The sequence below is a fragment of the Emericellopsis cladophorae genome, assembly GCF_022114955.1.
Source record: "Emericellopsis cladophorae strain MUM 19.33 chromosome Unknown NODE_26_length_287487_cov_117_473679, whole genome shotgun sequence".
Taxonomy (NCBI): domain Eukaryota; kingdom Fungi; phylum Ascomycota; class Sordariomycetes; order Hypocreales; family Bionectriaceae; genus Emericellopsis; species Emericellopsis cladophorae.
Window position 1 is genome coordinate 82820 of NW_026250951.1, and position 17315 is coordinate 100134.

The following is a 17315-nucleotide window of genomic DNA, read 5'->3' on the forward strand; positions in this document are numbered from 1 at the left end:
TTTAGAGTGGGTATATAAATATTCGCCGCCGCCAACAAGCGCGGCGAGCCATTATTGTATCATTACAAAGGGAAACGCCCATTCATCATCATTGTTTGGGCCACTCGTTGAGACTCCGTTTCATCATTGTTTGATCCCCTTACTTGCTGCCACCGAACCAGCTGGAGATGCCAGACTTGGCCTTGGCAGCCTCGTCCTCGACCTTGGAGTCGAACTTGTCGACAGCCTTGAGGGCCTCGGCCTTGGCGTCCTTTGCGTAGGCCTCGGCGTTGGACTTGGCGCGGCCAGCCTGCTTGTCGGCCTCGGAGATCTAATGATTGCTGTTAGCAGGTGTTTTCGGCGCGATGTGTGGGTTTGGTTGTTGCCCAGTTGGCGAGGTCTGATGATGCAGGGACAGCCGAGTGACGTAACGACACCCGGAGCTGGAGCTCCCCGAATGATCCACTTGAACCTCTTGGGCTGGGGCCAGGCTAAGCCCAGCCTGCGACGCATCGTCTCCACGGTGTCTTCATCTCCCTTCCAAGGTGCTTCTGCTGCGAGAATTCGGGTGCTGTAGTGAATGGGAGTCAACGTACCACATCGTCGACCTTGGCTCCAGCCTTGGCACCGTAGTGCGCGCCATCCTGCTGCGCGTTGGGCGCGTTGCCGGGGAGGCTGGCCTTGATGTTGGCAGAGGCCTTGTGGACATCGCCTGTTCAGTGTCAGTCATCGTGCCATCCACGACGTGTTGTGTCGTTTTGGCGTCAGGAAGTGGTAATTACGCACTCTCGAACTTGTTCTCGGCAGCCTTCGCGTTGCCGCCCGCATTGTAGAGGTAGTAACCAACACCGCCGGCGGCACCAAGGCCAAGGTAGAGGGGAGCTTTCGACTTGGACATGTTGGACTGGACTGAGCTGATGAAGTGAGACTGTGATGCGTTGCGGATGGTAGAGCCTGGGAATCGGCGAGAGACTGGAGAGGTGAAGGAAGCTTGTGCAGGATGGGACGGCCAATTGGGTTTTTATTCACTTGTCGGTACGTACGTATGTACTATGGACGGCCGAATTAGTCTGGACTCTGGAATGATCGCGCGATGGACGATGATGACGTTATGCCTTCTTCCTACTCGTCTCCCCGCATTTCTGTGGGGCTCGCGATTCTCCAAGACCGGCTTGTGATCTGACTGAGGACGCAAGCAACAAGGTCTGGCGAGGTAAGATATGCAGACATTGACATCTCTTACATATTATTATGATACTTACTCGAGGCTCATCCTCGCCTCGTCGCCAATGCCCCATGTCCCGCCGTCCTTGCCCTGCTTCTGAAGCTCCATCTCCACCTCGATCCCCAAGCCGCTCAAGTGGTCCTCCTCCTCCTCACTCAGCACATCGCTCGTGGCGCGTCTCCTGCTACGCTTGCTATCGACTGACCCGGGGCGATTCTTTCTAAACCCCGAAAGCCCAGCCCAGGACTTGGAGGAGGTACTGTACACCGACGCCGCGTCGTCGACACCAGTGCGCGAGTCTTTCGAGTCGGAGGTACTTGGGCGGTTCTCCGCCGCCGTGGTGTCCATTAGGGGCAGGGCTGGCTCAGAACGCATCGGCGAGAGCATCTTCTCCCCCGCCGTGGGGTACTTGTTGGTTTGCGCGGCTGGCGTGGATGCCGTGGATGCCGTGGATGCCGTGGGCGTGCTTGGCTGCTCGTGGATCTCAGGCCCGTCCGCCTCGACGAGCTCGGCATCGCGATACCACTTTCTCCGGCGTGTCCATCGCCCCCAGCCATCTGCGCCTCGACGGCCATTCTGCCACTGCCTGCGTGTTAGCAACAACCCCCAAACACCATTGATCAAGACTGCATGCATACCTTGCTGTCGTAGTAGATCCATCCATTCTTCCCCTCTTCCCCATCATAGTCCACTGGCCCTTGGTCGTCAGCCACACCATCCACCTTCCATCGGCTGCCGGGTGCCCAGCGCCACCTCATGTTTGCCCCGTCCTCGACATCCGGCAACTCAAAATCGTCCTTGGGAGGGACTGCATTGTAGTTCTCGTCTGACCACGCCGGCCGCTCGTATGCGAATAGGCTGTTTGTCCAACCGAGGCCGACCCATCTCCGCTGATTCTCGTAGATGATGAATGTGAACTTGACGCCGGCGCTTCGCGAGCTCCTCCCTTTCCGATGCTTCACATTCATCTGGCTAGGCCGACGCAGCTCCCTCGTGAGTTCCGACTCCCCCTTCCTGTGTAAAGTCGTCAAGGACTCGTGCGCGGCACCGTACGGGTCCTTGCCAAGCTGCGGTGCCTGGAACTGTAAGCCCGTGATGGCAGAGGCCAGCCGTCGCACACTGCCGCTGCGCCATAGTATCGTCCTGGAGACACGCATCACCCGCGCGTGCCACGTCAAGGCGATCGTGCCCGCCACAAGCACAACCCGCCTCGTCGTCACGATCCGCCACGGTGGTGCCGCCAGCGCGATCCAGAAGGGTGTCACGATAAGCAACCGCACAAACATGGCGGTCAGGGCCGGCTTCGTCGTCGCACTCGTGGGTGTGCGCTGTGTGCTCAGGAAATCCGTCATCTCCAAGAGCGGCTCCATCAGTGCGTTGCACCTCGCCGTCAGCTCCTTGAGCGTCTCTACAATCTCGTCGAGCGTTTTCTGGTGTTTCGTGTTTGTGACCTCGGAGTTACCGCGCAAGTGTTTTCCATGTCGATCCGGGGTACCATTCTCCGCCGAGGCTCCCGACGGCGTGCTCCCTGTTGCTGCTGCGGCTGCCTGTGCCACGGAGTCCTTTAGGTCGCGAGCTGGCTCGGTCCATCCACTGCTGCTGAGCGGGCTGTACCTCCTTCCGTACATGCCGCCGATGAGGGCCATGCCCACGACAATCGGCCCCGCCCACCGCACGACGACATCGCCGTACAGCACGACCGCCCAGAAGCCGCACAGCAAGAGGAAGCTTTGCCAGGCATCGCCAGTGCTCCATGTCAACAGCCCAAAAAAGGTGTTGAGCGGCAGTACGAACGGATGCGAGTAGGCGAGCGCGCGTGTGATCTGTGGTGGGGTTGCGAGGAGCAGCGGGCTCTTCTGGTGCACGAGGATCGTCGAGCGACGGGCTGATCGTGACGGCGTGCTTGCCGAGAGGGTCGCTGGGGAAAAGGCGGCGGTCGTGGGTGGCGCGGAGAGGTACGAGGTGAGGTGATCGGGCGGTGACGCGCCACTAACTCCGTCGCGTGAGCTCATGGGCGCGGACGGTGAGATTTGGGTAGTCCACGGCGTGTCCTGGTGTTGGAGGTTAGGTCAAGTCTGATAAGAAATGCGACTCGAATTGAAGGTTGTGGTGATTGTGGGGGTGAGATTTGGTGGAGTTCAGGGTTCGTTCTGTGATGACGACTGGACCTGTCCCTCAGCTCGTGCCGATGGCGCGGTAGCTACCCGGCCATGTGATGAAAGCTGAGGCTGGCGGCGATGATGGGAATTTGAGAGAGACATGGAGGGGATGTGGGCATGAGGGACTGGACTTACAAAGGCAGCCATGCCCTGCAGATCTGGATACCTCCAATGTCGGGATCAGCGCAGGCAAGTCTGGAAAACGGCAACGTCGACGTCATTCACCTCGAGGCTTAGACTAGCATCGCTTGACGGATAGGTCACGAGCTCTCATGGAAGGACCATGTCCGAAGGCAGTAAGTATATACAGAGGGAAATTTGGCAGCTGGGCAAACAAAGGCGAAGAAATGTTCTAGCCTTGCGTGATGGGAATCCAAGCTCAGATCGGCATGCCGAGGATGGCTGCGGAATGGCGAGCGCGTGAGCGTCGGCCGGGATGTGCGCCATTCTGCGGAGAGGCTGGGCAGTCACATGCAAATTGCAGTTCTAGCTACCCTACAGCTACTTTCCTGTTTGGGCGACGCCTCGCAAGCTCCTCCCGTCCAAGTGCAAGGCCCCATGGAGAAGAGCTAGTATTATTAGAGAGAGCAATCGGACACGCAATGACACGGGTCAGAGCCAGTTTAACCCTTTTTTTCATCAACATAGGAGATTCAATGATAGTATCTAGACGGCCAGCGACCCCATCCCATCTTCCCTTTCCTCGTTCCCAAACTCCGACGAGATCCCGAAAGCATCACATCAAGCGTCCGTCATGCTCCCTCCACGCGCCACCCTACCCAGAAGGAAACCCAGACCGCGTCCGGTCAGAGAGCCCCTGGGCAGAAGTCGCTCGTCGAGGGGGATTTCCCCATCATCCAAAAAGTCGTCAAAGTCGTCAAGTGATAGTGTCGTGATACCGCGGGGTGAGATGTGTTGTATACATGTCATGCCGTGTCATCCCAAAAGTCGCAATCCGTTATTCATTTTTTTTGTTCGTTCATGTTCATAATAGTCGTTTTTTTCTCGTGTTGGTCGTTTGGTCGATGTATCCTATCCGTACAATTTTGGTTGGTTGGGATCCCCCGTGGCAGAGCGTTGCGCTCATGGGGGCTTCTCGTTGGTGTAGTTGAGACAAAAGAAAGGGGCGCACCGCTATGAGTGGCCGGTGCAAGTGCCTTCCATGGATGTTAGTATGTTGATGTTGACAGATACGCAAGGCCGTCCGCTGGTGAAGAGAGACGGCTAGCAGGAAGACTTACAGCTTGCGCCGCAGTTGCAGGGGTTAGAAGCAGAGCATCCGCAGTTGCCAGCCATCTTGATGGATTTGAAGATTGGGGGGGATAGGTAGAAACCTAAAAAAGTTGTTGGAAAGTTGTTGGAAGACGGGGGGTTTCGACTATAAAAGTCTACTTAGGGAGAGAAAAAGGAGAAGTCTAGAAGGGAGGAGGGAAGCTGTTCTTTTATAGACATATAGACAGTTGATGGCCCTATGTCCTGGTCTGAACCGGACAGTTCTACCGGGAGATGCATAACAAGACGACGAGTTGCGGTCTGCTATTGCAAGCTATCGTGACCTCGAGGTCCACTCACGGAGCGGGACCCGCTGGACGCACGATGCAATCGGCAGGGAGGGCGGCCCCAACTGGTGGTTGGCGATCTCGACATGTCGGTGACCGTTGTTTGGTCTGCGAAGGTCAGGCCGCAACTTGGCAGCAGCAAAGCGGCCTCGCAGCGCTTCATGCGCCGCCAATAAAGGATTGCAATGAGAACTGGGCGTGGTCAATGTCTGCATGCATGTTTTCGTGGCGCTTTTCTGCTGCATTGACAGGCCAGGGCACGAGGAACGTGCGATAACGAAATTGGGCGTGAGAGGCTGGCTTTTGTGTTAGTGCAAACTGCCCACCCACCATTGGATTGGCTGTGTCGTGGAAGCCAGGTAACGTGAACACGTAGTACTACTTCCTGCGATCACCAGACTACACCAACTAGCCCATTCATCCGAGCCTTCTTTCAGGCCCCCCTGAGTGATGCGTCGTCCGAGCTCCTGAGGTGCCATGCATGTCGATGCACTGCTGCAGGAGCGCGCCAACACACACTCTTTCTCCATCCTAGAGCGGCACAGCGGGTCCTTTTCACACCCAATCCCAGCCTCGTCGTTTCCCAACTCGGACTGACCGCCATCTTGAGTTGGCACGCGCAACGTGGCTCGGTACTCCATTTCGGGAATGGTGGAAGCCGGGGGAAAACGACAGAGGCTTGACCGCTCGCGACTTGGGGCTGTGATGGGATGAGAATGCGGCCACAAAGAGCGAGGCGCGCGTCGCTTGGAGAACCGTGGTGGCGTTTACGTCCAAGATCTCTTCCATGATGGTGGATCCTGGACAAAGGCCTCAAAGTGAGGCGGCTGTCTGGCCTTGGGGTTCGTAACGATTTTCCCCAGCCTCCTGTATACGTTGTCTTCAATTCATGCGCGAGTGTTCTTGGACCACAATCTCAGTCTTGATGAATGCGACGACCCACATCTCCCGACGTCGGATGGGACGATTCGACGAGACGTCCTTGACTGCCCGTCAATCGCGTCTCCCTAATCTTGATTGCCACGTCAGAGAACTTCTGGCAGCGCACCTCGCACCCGCTTGAAACCGCACGTGCACAGCGAGCCCACAATGAATGATCACGCGGACGACGAGCTTGTCATCACCCAAGTCACCGACACGTACGACGCAGAGCAGTACCTGCCGTCGCTCATGACACTCCTCCAGCGCTGCGTCAACGATGAACCGTCAACATCATCCCTTGGCTTCCTCGCGCCTCTGTCTGAGGACCGGGCGAAGGATCAGTGGAGGGAAAGCCTGAAGGGCGTGACGGGCTCCGAACCCTCGACGGTACTGCTCGTTGCCACTCCAGACGATGACCCCTTCAACGTACTCGCCGCGATACAGATTAGTCGTTATTTCAAGGAAACGCACGACCACAAGGGCGAGATTAAGAAACTGCTTGTCTCTCCGGACCATCGCCGCTATGGACTCGGCAAGCGTCTAATGGAGGAGGCGGAGCGCTTCGCCCGGGACGACATGAAGCTGGAGATGCTCCTTCTGGACACGGCCACCGAGACACCGGCGCGTCAATTCTATGCCAGGTTTGGATGGACGGAATGGGGATGCTGCCCACGCTATGCGCGGTTCGCGGATGGCAGAAAAGGAGACTGCACATTCTTCTACAAAATGTTACAATGATGCATGACAATGCGTCTCTATACTATGAGAACCATGGGAATGTCGCATACGTCCATGGCAAAGGTCGTCTCCGCCCAGGAGAAGCAGTGAGTATCGGGAATGTCCTTGTCGTTCCAATCAAGCAACACGGCAGATTCGTCTGGCTCCATCTCGGCTTTGGGTGCATTGCCGTATACCTCCTCCAAGGGTGGTTGCCCCAGTTTTTGTATCTGATATTCTGTTTCTAGTTCGCAGCTCGCACACACCCATGGCTTGAAGCCAAAGACACAATTTGTCTCGCCACCACGCACATCAACCTGCTGCAATTTGTGAACTGTGGCACTCACCTTCTTGTAGAGATCTGCCATGGTGCAATGCCGTTTCTTGTCTGTGGCTTGCCACTCCGGGTCCGTGTCAGCGCCGAGCTTACGTTTGCGGTTCGTCGTGGTATCGTCGCCTTCGCCGTAATTGCGATTGATTTTGGCTGACCGTCGAGGTTGAACTCGTTTTGGGCAAGGAGTGTTGTATGTTTTCACTCTCTTCGTGGTTTGGGGAGGTAGTTTGCCTTCATTGTACGCCGTTGCGTGCGCTTGGGCCCACTGAAGAAAAAGCGGGATGCAGAGCGGTGCCTGCCGTGGGATCATTACTGGTGTTTGCTGATACATATTGATGGACTCGAGGTAGGACAGATCTAGGACTTGAATGTGATTGATATTATATATATTCAGAACCTGGACGAGGCTAGGGCTTTCGTTCAAGTCTGCCTGCATCGTGCTCTTTGACTGTCCACGCAAGTGAGCAATGAGGCTTCATTATCAGAAGGGTGACAAAGATGCAGGAAGGAAAAAAAAAGGAAAAAGAAAAAACCCCCGTCTTTGAAAGAATACGACGCACCGGGCAAGTTATTAAACACATCATCGAATATAAAACCAATCTCAGAGCTTAAAGCTTTTGTGATGTTCTTCACACCTAAACCAGACCCTTCACCCGACGTGAGTTCGGGGCTATTGGTGTTGAAAAACGTGCTTGTGGAGTGATAAATTCGAGCGGTTTTCAATCAATTTGAAGCCAGAAATTGAACCGGTATTCATTCCCCGGGATTGTCTCTTCAGAGTGCTGACCTCGCCGGTGACAGGGTAAGATGAGTCTCTGGTCAAGCCCCTAGCGGAACACATAGGTGATGCTCGACAGAGATTGCTACTAAGCTTTTGACTAATTATTCAAATGCCATGTCAAATCTTGCGCATTTTGCGCCCTTGTTACCATGTCATTATTGCAATTCAGTCTCTTGACGCTGATACGCCCTTTGATCGACAAGACCTGCAGGGGTTCAACAGAACCATGCCAAGGATTCTCTGCCATGTGTCCTCCAAGGGCCAAGGCTCCAACAACATATATAATGACATGCGTCGAAACAAGTTCGTGCAGCAGACAATCAGCTAATAACACCCGGCAGACTAGTCAGTCATTTAATCTCTTGCACAACTTAGTTTAATCCATCTCGCAAGCCTCCTCCAATCATCCAGCTCAGTCTACCACAAAATGTCCCAGCCGTCTCTGAACTTTGTGCCCTGGGACCCCGAGTCGCCTGGCCATATCAGCCGACTGACCACTCAGCGAAGGCACTGCGGATGGAATTCTTCCAAAGTGGCGTCCGAATGGCGGGATGCACAGCTTAGAGGTGCGATCTGCATATATTGGCTTGTAACATGTGCCGTGAGCAACGCCAGAACAGAACGGAACTAACGCGCTCCAGGCTCTATCTGACGAGGAAGCTCGGCGGCATGAGTACAACACTCGCCATAAAAAGGCATGTCCTGATGTACGTGGAAACATGGCAAGGCACATAAAGTCTCTGACCCGTGTGACAGGAATGTGATACACTGGCCGATACAAGCAGATCAATCTTCGGGAAGCCAACTCAACCGAGCCAGACTCCATTCTTTCCAATTGGACACATTGCGCTCTACCAAGACGACCCATCAATACCTCCTGACGTCTCGGAGCTGCCCTCTGACCAGTTTCTTTGGATCAAGACGCTTTATGTGTCGCATGCATTACAGGGTCTCGGAATAGGGGGCTCGGCTATGAAGCACGCAGAATTCGTGTCGGCCAGCCAACCCCTGAATGTGCGCCACTTGCTTCTCGACACGTTGTGCGAGGAGGATCAGTTGAACGAGGAATTAGCAGTCGCGTACTTCGGACAAGTCCCAAAGGTTTGCATCTCATTCCCTGAATCCGAACTGTCTGTGCCCGCTGACTGACGCGCCACTCTCAGTTCTCAAATGTGAGCTGGTATACAAAAAAGGGGTACCGTCCTATTGGCCTCCTTGCGAATGTATACAACGTACCCGATACAAATGGGAAGATATGGCCATTACGGACGACAGTCATGAGGAAGGATCTCCGTCCACGAGAACAATATGATAGTCGACGCCCTGGGACGCCTATCAGATCTTCATAAATGTCCAGGGCTAGACATTTCTTTTTCGCAGATGGCAGCTTCAACACCATTAGGCCACACTTTTGAAACTAGTTGTATCAAGTATCAAAAGTCAAGTCGCTAATTCTTGCAATCGCCAATGGCCATGCTCATTACTCTTCCTTTCCCTCCACATCTTCGTTCTCGTCTTCAACACTCCAGTCCCTCCATGTCTGGCCGCGCACAAAGCTCAAGCCCTTGCGCCACTGCGCCTCGCGAATTGCTTTGGCATCCCGCTCATACACGACACCAGTGACCATGAGTGCCAGCACAAACACCCAGACATCGCCTCCGCGCATGGCCTTCCACCAGCGACGCTTGACGCCTACTTTCCAAAGACTGTCGACGCTCATCCGCGCCGTGTAGAGGAATGCGCTTCGACCGTGACGACGCTCGACCCACGCCCAGAGACCAGCGAAGAAACCACCGAGGAAGAAGCGTTGGGTGGACAGCACGTGGCGCGGGAGAAAGTTCTGGAAGAAGCAAATGGAAGCCCAGGCGGTGGACATGGCACCCGTGAGGAATGTGGACATTCGAAGTGATGCCGAGATGACCGTGTGAAGGGTGGCCAGAGGTGAGTGGTAGAAGCTCTTCAGGCGAGGTAGCACTTTGAGAGCTGAAAATGCGATGAGGAACAGTCGTGTCAATGGGGGAAATGAGTTGATCCAGAACGTGAGGTAAGTTCGGGCGCATGACGGGTCGGTGGGATGAAGAGTTGCGCACGAGAGAGATGTGATCAGTGGGTGAGCTCGCGATGTCAGGGGAGAGACTCCCGTCAATGTCGGCGGCAGGACATCGATTTTGTTAGGGAACAGGGTTGGAGAGATGTAGGCGCTACAGTCGGTCAGTTTTGTACACATTTTGGGCAGATGGACGACGTACGGCCAGTTAAGCTTCGCCATCTCAGCGATATTCTCAAACACCTGAATGATGCTGGGCCATTTGAGATGAGCTGGCCAGTCAATTGGCCGACTGTGCAGGTACGCTGTGGTGTTGTTGTACAGGAAGTTCTTGAATACCTGGGTCTGTCAGTATTGACAAACATGCTTGACAAGCGTACTCACCGCTGGCACGCATTCAGGGTCGAAGACTGTAGCATGGAACAGCTGGCCGAATGCCAATGGCTGCAACATCCAGCTGCCAAACCACCAAGGCCGCTCCCTCAACCGACCACCCTTCACTCCCCATACGAGCCCCTCGCCCTCGCACATGTTCCAGCCAAACTCTAGGGCACGGAACATGGCAAGAATTGCCACGGAAACGCGCAGCTGAGCTGAAGGGTAGACACCTAACGCCAGGCCTGCCAGTGATGCACCCACGGCCGGCGCGTACGGCGAGGTGAGCGTAGCTGTTGCCCGCGGATTTCGTCGTCGAAAGGGCTCGACCTGGGCAGTTGAAAGGTGGCTCCGCAGGCGGTTCAGGAAGCGGAACAAGATTCTGTAAAGAAACAGAATCGAGGAGAGCGAGAGGGACAGCCTCAAAGCTGGCGACTTGTAGAAAGGGGTCTTGCCTTTCGGGGGTTTCCTAACATTGTCAGTCCTGCTCGAAGCCCAGAGAGCCGACTCGTAACTTACTCTTTTGAGTCCTGGAACCTCTTCGCGACAGCATCCCAGCCTTTCATCCCCAGCCAGGTCACAACAAACACCCGTAGTGCATCCCTCACGGCACGAACATTGTAGTCATCCTTGCCCTTCTTTGGTCGGAGTGCTTTCTCGACACTGGCCGGACTGGGCGTCGCCCGACGCAGGGCCCGCGATCGCGAGATGACATATTTGTGAAGCGCGGCGTATTCATCGGCCGACACCGTGTAGCGGAGGGTGTTGCGAAGGATCGGGTCGGTTGTCGATGGTCGTGACGCAGGCGGACTGCGTGGCTCTTGCACCGCGCCTTTGGCTGCTGCGGACGCCATGATGGGCCACTCTTTCTTAGAAGCAGTAGTCCGATGAATTTTGGTGTCGAAGTGGACGTCGTGGGTGGCCTGGGCCTCAATGCTCGAGCTCAGCGTGCGATGACGCGCAACTGGAACAAAGCTTCCAAAACATCCACAGGAGTCGCGTCCTCGTGTGCTGTCATCCAAAGGTGAATGTCGCGCCGGTCGCAAGCGAGTCAATCTTTCTATGCGCAACAAAGTTGTGGGAGATGGATCTCAATGAGGGGATAGCATTGATGATGGGAGATTGGGCTCGCGGTGCTAACCAGCACTGAAGGAAGGTAACCTCGGCATCCGCGCACATGCAGGCTCTTGCTCTTGGCCGTCGGTCCACTGGGGCTCTGGCTCCTGGGGAAGGTACGCTCGGTGGGGAAGCTGTTGGTCAGGGGTACCCCACCTTTCATGACGCTGTGAAGGAAGGAAACAACTGGGCTGGAAGAGATCTACATATAGCAAAGTTATATCCACGAAGTTGTGTCTTGACTGCACTTGAATACAAGTTCTTGTTTCATTGAAAATGCTGCTCCTGGGTCTTTAGCAAACGATGCTCGCACCTGACAATCCTCAGTGTCATGAGGGTTGGGTGTTGAACAAATGTAATCTCCGGAGACGCATGAGTATAAATTTCCACCAGGTATTCACAGCCTCTCTGGATCAGGCGATAGTCAGCAGTCACAAATCCGTGGTATATTCACGAGGTTCCATTGTATCCGAGAGATCTTGGTGATCTCACTATGCGATGTAGTGCATCATTTATCCCTGCCCCCCTGACTCCTGAAAATCACGAACCACTTTTCGCCGAGTCCATAGACTTTCTGAGGGTATCTTACCCTGTCTCCCCAGACCCACCCAATTCCAAAAGCTTCGTTAACATACATGTAGGTTAGCCGAGTAAGGCCTCGGCCCTCTCGAACGCCAGGCGGCCCCCTCGCGTATGCCCTTTCAGACCCGGCAGGGGCAATCGGCATCATCCCTATCCTGTAGAGCAATCACATTCCACAGGGCGTCCTTATGCAAAGCATCTCATGCCAAAATGCCGACGCAGTCGGTCAGAGGGCTACTAAAGTGCACATGGATTCTCGAGTTCCAAAATATTGTAGCAGCCTCCAGCATCAGGCCGCGTTCAGGGATAAGCGGCAACTGAGATGCGGCGCTCATCTTGAATAGGCGCCCACTGGCGGGTGAGGGTCGGTCCGCTGGCGCTGTTGGGGAAATTTATCTCTTCCTTCCAGCCAAGGATACCCCACGGAGCCGAGTGCGACGGCTCAGGGCTTCGCAGCACAGCCTGGATAGGAATAGAGTCGGGTACACGCCCCGCCACCACGGCGTCCAGCGCGCGCAAGCGGCGGGCTTCACGCTCCGCAACAACCGACTGGACAACCTGGTATCTCGTTTCGCCGCTGGCCCAGGCATTGTGGTGTCCAGGCACAGCCTCAAGGAACATCTTGAGATAGCCAAAGGGCATGTTAATGAGAACGTGTGAGAAAAGGACGTTGACAGAAGCGGTGGCATGCTGACCAAGCTTGGGCGTGGCCTGCGCAGCATCGTCACCATCGTTGGCGATGGTCAGATCGCCAAACTGTATCTGGCGACTTTGAGACATGGAGCCAGATGCTCGGTGGCCCTTCACAACCACAGGCGAGGATGAATCCTTAGCAGCGCGCTTGCTCGGGGAAGGCGTATCATATGGCAGGCGAACGAATACGGGTCTGTTGGCCATGGTGGTGTCGAGGACGAAGTCCCTGGGAAGCTCACGAAGCATAAAGTCGACCACGGAGCTCAGCAAGATGCGCGAGCCTTCGTAGAACCGGAAGTTTTCGTAGGAGCCCTTGTCCTCGTAGTCGGCCAGGGCAAATTCGAAAGCTTTCTCGAACGTCTGGACATTGATAAGCCGCGCCGCCAGTTCGCAGCCGCGATAGACAACGGGACCCCACTTCAGAGCCTCTCCAGCAGCAGCGTATGAAACTGCATAGCGAAACTGCTGCTCGGGAGTGCCAAACGCTGTGCAGTTTTCCGCAAGTGGAGGCATCTCGAGTAGGGGGTACCCGTAGAGGGAGTGGATGGCCTGATGAAAGGTATCGGGCTCGACCAAGGGGTTGCCTATGTAGTAAACTAGGGACTGAGGGAGGGACTGGGTATTCTGCTTCTGCATCGCCTCGTACAGAAGGCTGCTGCGCGAAAACACGAGGCGATGGCCAAGAATCGTGCAGTTCTTAGGCTTGTCGTCAGGCGCGCTTGGAAACACTACCTCGAGCGTGCAGTCTGAGAAGGTGGGATCGCCGAAATGCCTCGAAACGTGCTGAGCCAGGCCACGAGCGTTGCTGTCAGGACGCATCATAGGAGTCGGACTTGGTTGAGTGCCTGGGAACACGGTCCCTCGTCCCTGTACGTCTGCGCCGAAACCAGGTGGCTGACGAGGACCGCCATGGGCGAATCGCGCATATGGGCCAACATCTTCCGGGATCGACGAAGACTGAGATTCGTGGTAGCTGTAGGTGGTGTGTGGAAATGCGCCCCCAGGGTAATAGGACTCCGCGGGTGGGAATGGCATGTTGGGTCCGCCAAATGCGCCCATCTCATTGCCAGGAAGAACAGGGAGTCCAGGCGGGGGAGGTCCGCCATGCGCAAACCCGCCTGAGGCATGGGGCACGAACGGTGGTCGACCTGCGTGGAGTGGCATACCCTGAGGCGGCACAAGGCCGGCAGACAGCGGATCGGGCGAAGGGTCCCTAGTATCGCGGAGAGCACCAAACTGTAGAGAGGGGTGGGGTTTGTGGGTGAAGACAGGTCCGTTGGGAGTGAACTGGGAGCCTGGGGGCCCGTCTGCATGCGCTGGCATATGGTGAGCGACAGGAGCCGACATTCCGTCGCCGGCGGGGGGTTGTGCTTGGATGTTCTCGTTGGCAATGGAGGACGCTGATCGAGTAAGCATTGAAGTGGGTAAGCTAGACGGCATGGACTTACCAGGACGCGGCGTGAACTCCTCGACATGTCCGTTCAATGCCTGCGTGCTCTCCTGGTGCATGTGGCCATTGACCTGAGGTTGCGTCTTGGTCTCTTCGACGCTGGTTGTAGGAGAAGCAATGGAAGGCTGCGTAGCATCTGGCGTGGAGGTTGCATCATTCGCATCTAGAGACAAGTTAGCGCATGGCCAGAGCCAACACTGGAAGAGGGCACTCACTTTCAGCGACGGTGTGACCATCGGTGGACGCAGTGGGAGGTGGAGAAGGATTGCCATGGACCATGGGACTTTCCGCATTGGCCTTTGTTGTGGTTGTGGCCGGGCTGGTGGGTGAGGAAGAGCCAAGGTCGGATTTGGCAGCATCACTACCTTTGGTCTCCGAAGCCGGAGTAATGGCGCGCTGGCGAGCAGCTGCGGCAGCAGCTTGACGCTTGAGATGAGGCAGAGGAATGGCGGGTTTGATTTGCATGGGCTTACGGGCGACGCGAGGCGCCTCGACGGACGTGGTGACCATGATTGCGAGTGGTGTGTGGTCGTCGGAGATGTCGATGCGGTTTGGGTCGAGGGGATGATGGCGAGTCTGATCAAGATCCGGGTGTTGGTTGGCGAGACGGGATGGGGTTTGACGAAAAGCCCTGATTCCGGATCTTGATTTGAATGACTCTTCAGGTACGTAATTCGTGAGGCATGGATGCCTTTGTCTAAAAGAGCTCGAGGTGAGCGATGCTTTTATACTGTTTGCGATTTCGCTTAAGGTTCGTGGGTTGAGTTTGGTGCGTTTGCGAGGCAACATAAGGTGCGGGCGGTTGGCTTAGCGGGCTGACCATGGAAAGTAAGTAGGTAAGGAACGGGGCAATGGTGACCAAGGAAGTGAAGACTGATGATGCTGGGAGGACCACCTGGCTGGTGACCTTCCGTGATGCGATGCAGTCAACAGGAGGGTCTGAAGGTTGAAAGAATGATCTCAGCCAGCGGAGAGGATGATGGGCGAGGGAAAAATTGGGTCTGTCGTCACATTTTTATTTTCCACCCACCTCCAACCTGTCACGGTCCGCCATTATTACCTGCTGAAGAGCCTCAGCGCAGGCGCAAAGCTAGGTACATTAGCGGACGACCCTAAGGCGCCCACCAAGGTTGTCCTGTCCAGGGTGTACAAATTAATTTTCTTCAAAAAAAAAAAAAAAAAAAAAAAAGGAAGAGCAAAAGAATTAATCCCATGGCGTTTTCTGGATTTATCCATGCTGTGTGCGTAGACTGCGACTCTGCGAGGAATACGAACCAGCTGTCCGCTCTTTTCTGTCGACTCGCTGCACCCCCGCAAACTGTGCCTGAAGCTTCCATGCCAAGGACGGAACTGGGCTAGCGGCGGCTTAATCTCGGAAGGCATTTGTGGAAGTCGCGACTCCATCCAAGTCAGTCCCGGACTCCCGAAGCTCACGACTTCTGATCATGTGCCCTCGCATCAAGGCACGCATGCATCAAATTGATTCCTCACAACATAAAACGCTTCAAGCATTATTTATACTTGCAGTACAACCTATTACTCTAGCTGCTCAACAATCTTGGGCAAGATCACATCGTCAAATTGCCACAACAATGTCTGGAAGCCAGGGGCCCAGGCACCTCCCGTCCACCATGTGTTCTGACGACCCTGCAGCGCATAGAGGTCCTGGATGAAGCCAGCCCCGACATCCTCAGCCGACGCGCGTGCGTGCATTGGCCCATGCGTGTTGAAGTCGACATAGGACACCTTCTCGCCAGCTTCACCGTCAATCACACCAGCCTCAACAAGCGTAGAAAAGTCGCCTTGCAGCATGTCCTTGGCATCCTGGGCAGACAAACTCTCCTCTCCCACCAGCGTGATTCGGAACTTGTGTCCCGGGCCCAACCAGTCGATTCTAGGCGTGTTGGGCGCCTCGGGCAGGATAAGAGAGTGGTCAGGCGCAGCGGCAGACGGCATGTTGAAGTACGACCTCCCATCTTCAAGGCCGGCATTGTCGATGATACCCGTGTAGACAGCGGAAAAGTGGAACTTGGACAGCACCTCGCGCGCGGTTTCGTCAATACCGAAAGGCGCCAAGTTGTTCTGGGACGGCTCAATGGCAATGAGGAGCTTCTTGGCCAAGACCTTGGTGAACTCGCCGGTCTCGAGGTCCTTGACTTCGACCTCAACGCCCTTCTCTGTGTGCTTGGAGGATGCAACATTGCTGCCGTACAGGACGCTGTCGCCGAGTACCTCGCCAACGGCATCATATAGATCCTGAACGCGGCCTGAAGCCAATGAGAAGAATGGCTGACGCCCGACGGCGCCACGTCCATTGGCTCCGCCAAAGGCCTGGAGAGCGAACAGAGTCACCTCGTTGGTCACGTTTCCGAGACCGAGGGCTGTGTTGCTGTAGATGAGAGGCATGGCATCTTCAGCATCATACTTAGTCAGGAATTCTCCAAAGGGCAGCAGGAGATCCTCAGGGATATCCTCCGGCGCAGGGAAGTTGAAGAATCCAGGGTCCTGGAAGAGTGGCTCGTACTTCTCCACGGGCACCAGAAACTTCTCAATCGCAGCGAACATGGAAGCCAACGACGCGGGCGTGTAGTCCACTTCCTCGCCCGTCTTGAAATCATAGTAGGTGGTCGCCACCGCTTGCTGCCTAGTAGGACCGCGCTCGATGCCCAGGCGATCAAAGAAATCTGCCGCATTGCCAATGTCGGCAAACGCCACGACGCCCGCCTCATAGTTTTCGCCAGTCGCAGGATCTCTGTATGAGTTCACGTGGCCACCCTAAACACGTTAGTATTCTGGGCGCTCTGGCCATGGGACTTGGACGGCATCTACATACCAAGCGTTGCTCTCTTTCGATCAAAGCGATGCTCTTGCCATAGTCCTCCTGGAGACGGAAGGCTGCGTACGCACCAGAGGCGCCGCCGCCGACGACAGCAACGTCAACCTCCTTCACCTCTGTAGTGGCAGCGAGTGTCGCCAGGGCCAGGAGGCCGAGCGTAGCAGTGAAATGCGACATCCTGATAGAGACAAGAATGCGTGGACAAGACCTGTCTCGGGCGCCAAATGCTGTCGGCGAGCAGGCACGCTTTTATGGACAATGAGCACCCCTCCGAGGCAAGGCCTTGGCCCATGGGCGATGAGATAGCATCCTGCAAAACCCTGCAACGAATGCGATTATTGTGGCGACTTGCAAGTTGATATCAATCCATCACTTACAGAAGCGAAACGCGGTCGGTCCGCTACCTACCTCACAGGCTCAGAGCCTCAGACCCAAAGCCCCGGTCCGCAGTTGGCCGCAAATGCACGACCGGGTCTTGCGCTTGTTTTAATTCCAACCGAGCCTCGAGGCTCGATGATTTGTGCCTGGACCGCGCGGTGGG

The 17315-nt window shown here is 55.6% G+C and overlaps 5 protein-coding genes across 5 annotated transcripts; 1 reads left to right on the plus strand and 4 right to left on the minus strand.

Moving 5' to 3' along the window:
* Window positions 1-139: 139 nt before the first annotated feature.
* Window positions 140-3510, minus strand: J7T54_003088 (Peroxisomal membrane protein-like protein; the record flags this gene model as incomplete). The annotated part of the gene is made up of 6 exons (XM_051506893.1): window positions 140-310; window positions 576-691; window positions 766-893; window positions 1242-1786; window positions 1843-3255; window positions 3499-3510. The coding sequence occupies 6 exons, from the start codon at window positions 3508-3510 to the stop codon at window positions 140-142; spliced, it is 2385 nt and encodes a 794-aa protein (XP_051361802.1).
* A 2501-nt stretch (window positions 3511-6011) lies between these two features.
* Window positions 6012-6581, plus strand: J7T54_003089 (uncharacterized protein; the record flags this gene model as incomplete). Its single annotated transcript, XM_051506894.1, has 1 exon — window positions 6012-6581. One exon carries the CDS (start codon window positions 6012-6014, stop codon window positions 6579-6581), a length of 570 nt encoding a protein of 189 aa, XP_051361803.1.
* A 2574-nt stretch (window positions 6582-9155) lies between these two features.
* J7T54_003090 (uncharacterized protein) lies at window positions 9156-11376 on the minus strand (the record flags this gene model as incomplete). Its single annotated transcript, XM_051506895.1, has 5 exons — window positions 9156-9876; window positions 9925-10061; window positions 10107-10566; window positions 10617-11020; window positions 11275-11376. 5 exons carry the CDS (start codon window positions 11374-11376, stop codon window positions 9156-9158), a joined length of 1824 nt encoding a protein of 607 aa, XP_051361804.1.
* Window positions 11377-12095: 719 nt separating this feature from the next.
* J7T54_003091 (uncharacterized protein) lies at window positions 12096-14448 on the minus strand (the record flags this gene model as incomplete). Its single annotated transcript, XM_051506896.1, has 3 exons — window positions 12096-13888; window positions 13937-14101; window positions 14154-14448. 3 exons carry the CDS (start codon window positions 14446-14448, stop codon window positions 12096-12098), a joined length of 2253 nt encoding a protein of 750 aa, XP_051361805.1.
* Window positions 14449-15474: 1026 nt separating this feature from the next.
* J7T54_003092 (uncharacterized protein) lies at window positions 15475-16951 on the minus strand (the record flags this gene model as incomplete). The annotated part of the gene is made up of 2 exons (XM_051506897.1): window positions 15475-16713; window positions 16772-16951. 2 exons carry the CDS (start codon window positions 16949-16951, stop codon window positions 15475-15477), a joined length of 1419 nt encoding a protein of 472 aa, XP_051361806.1.
* Window positions 16952-17315: the final 364 nt, after the last annotated feature.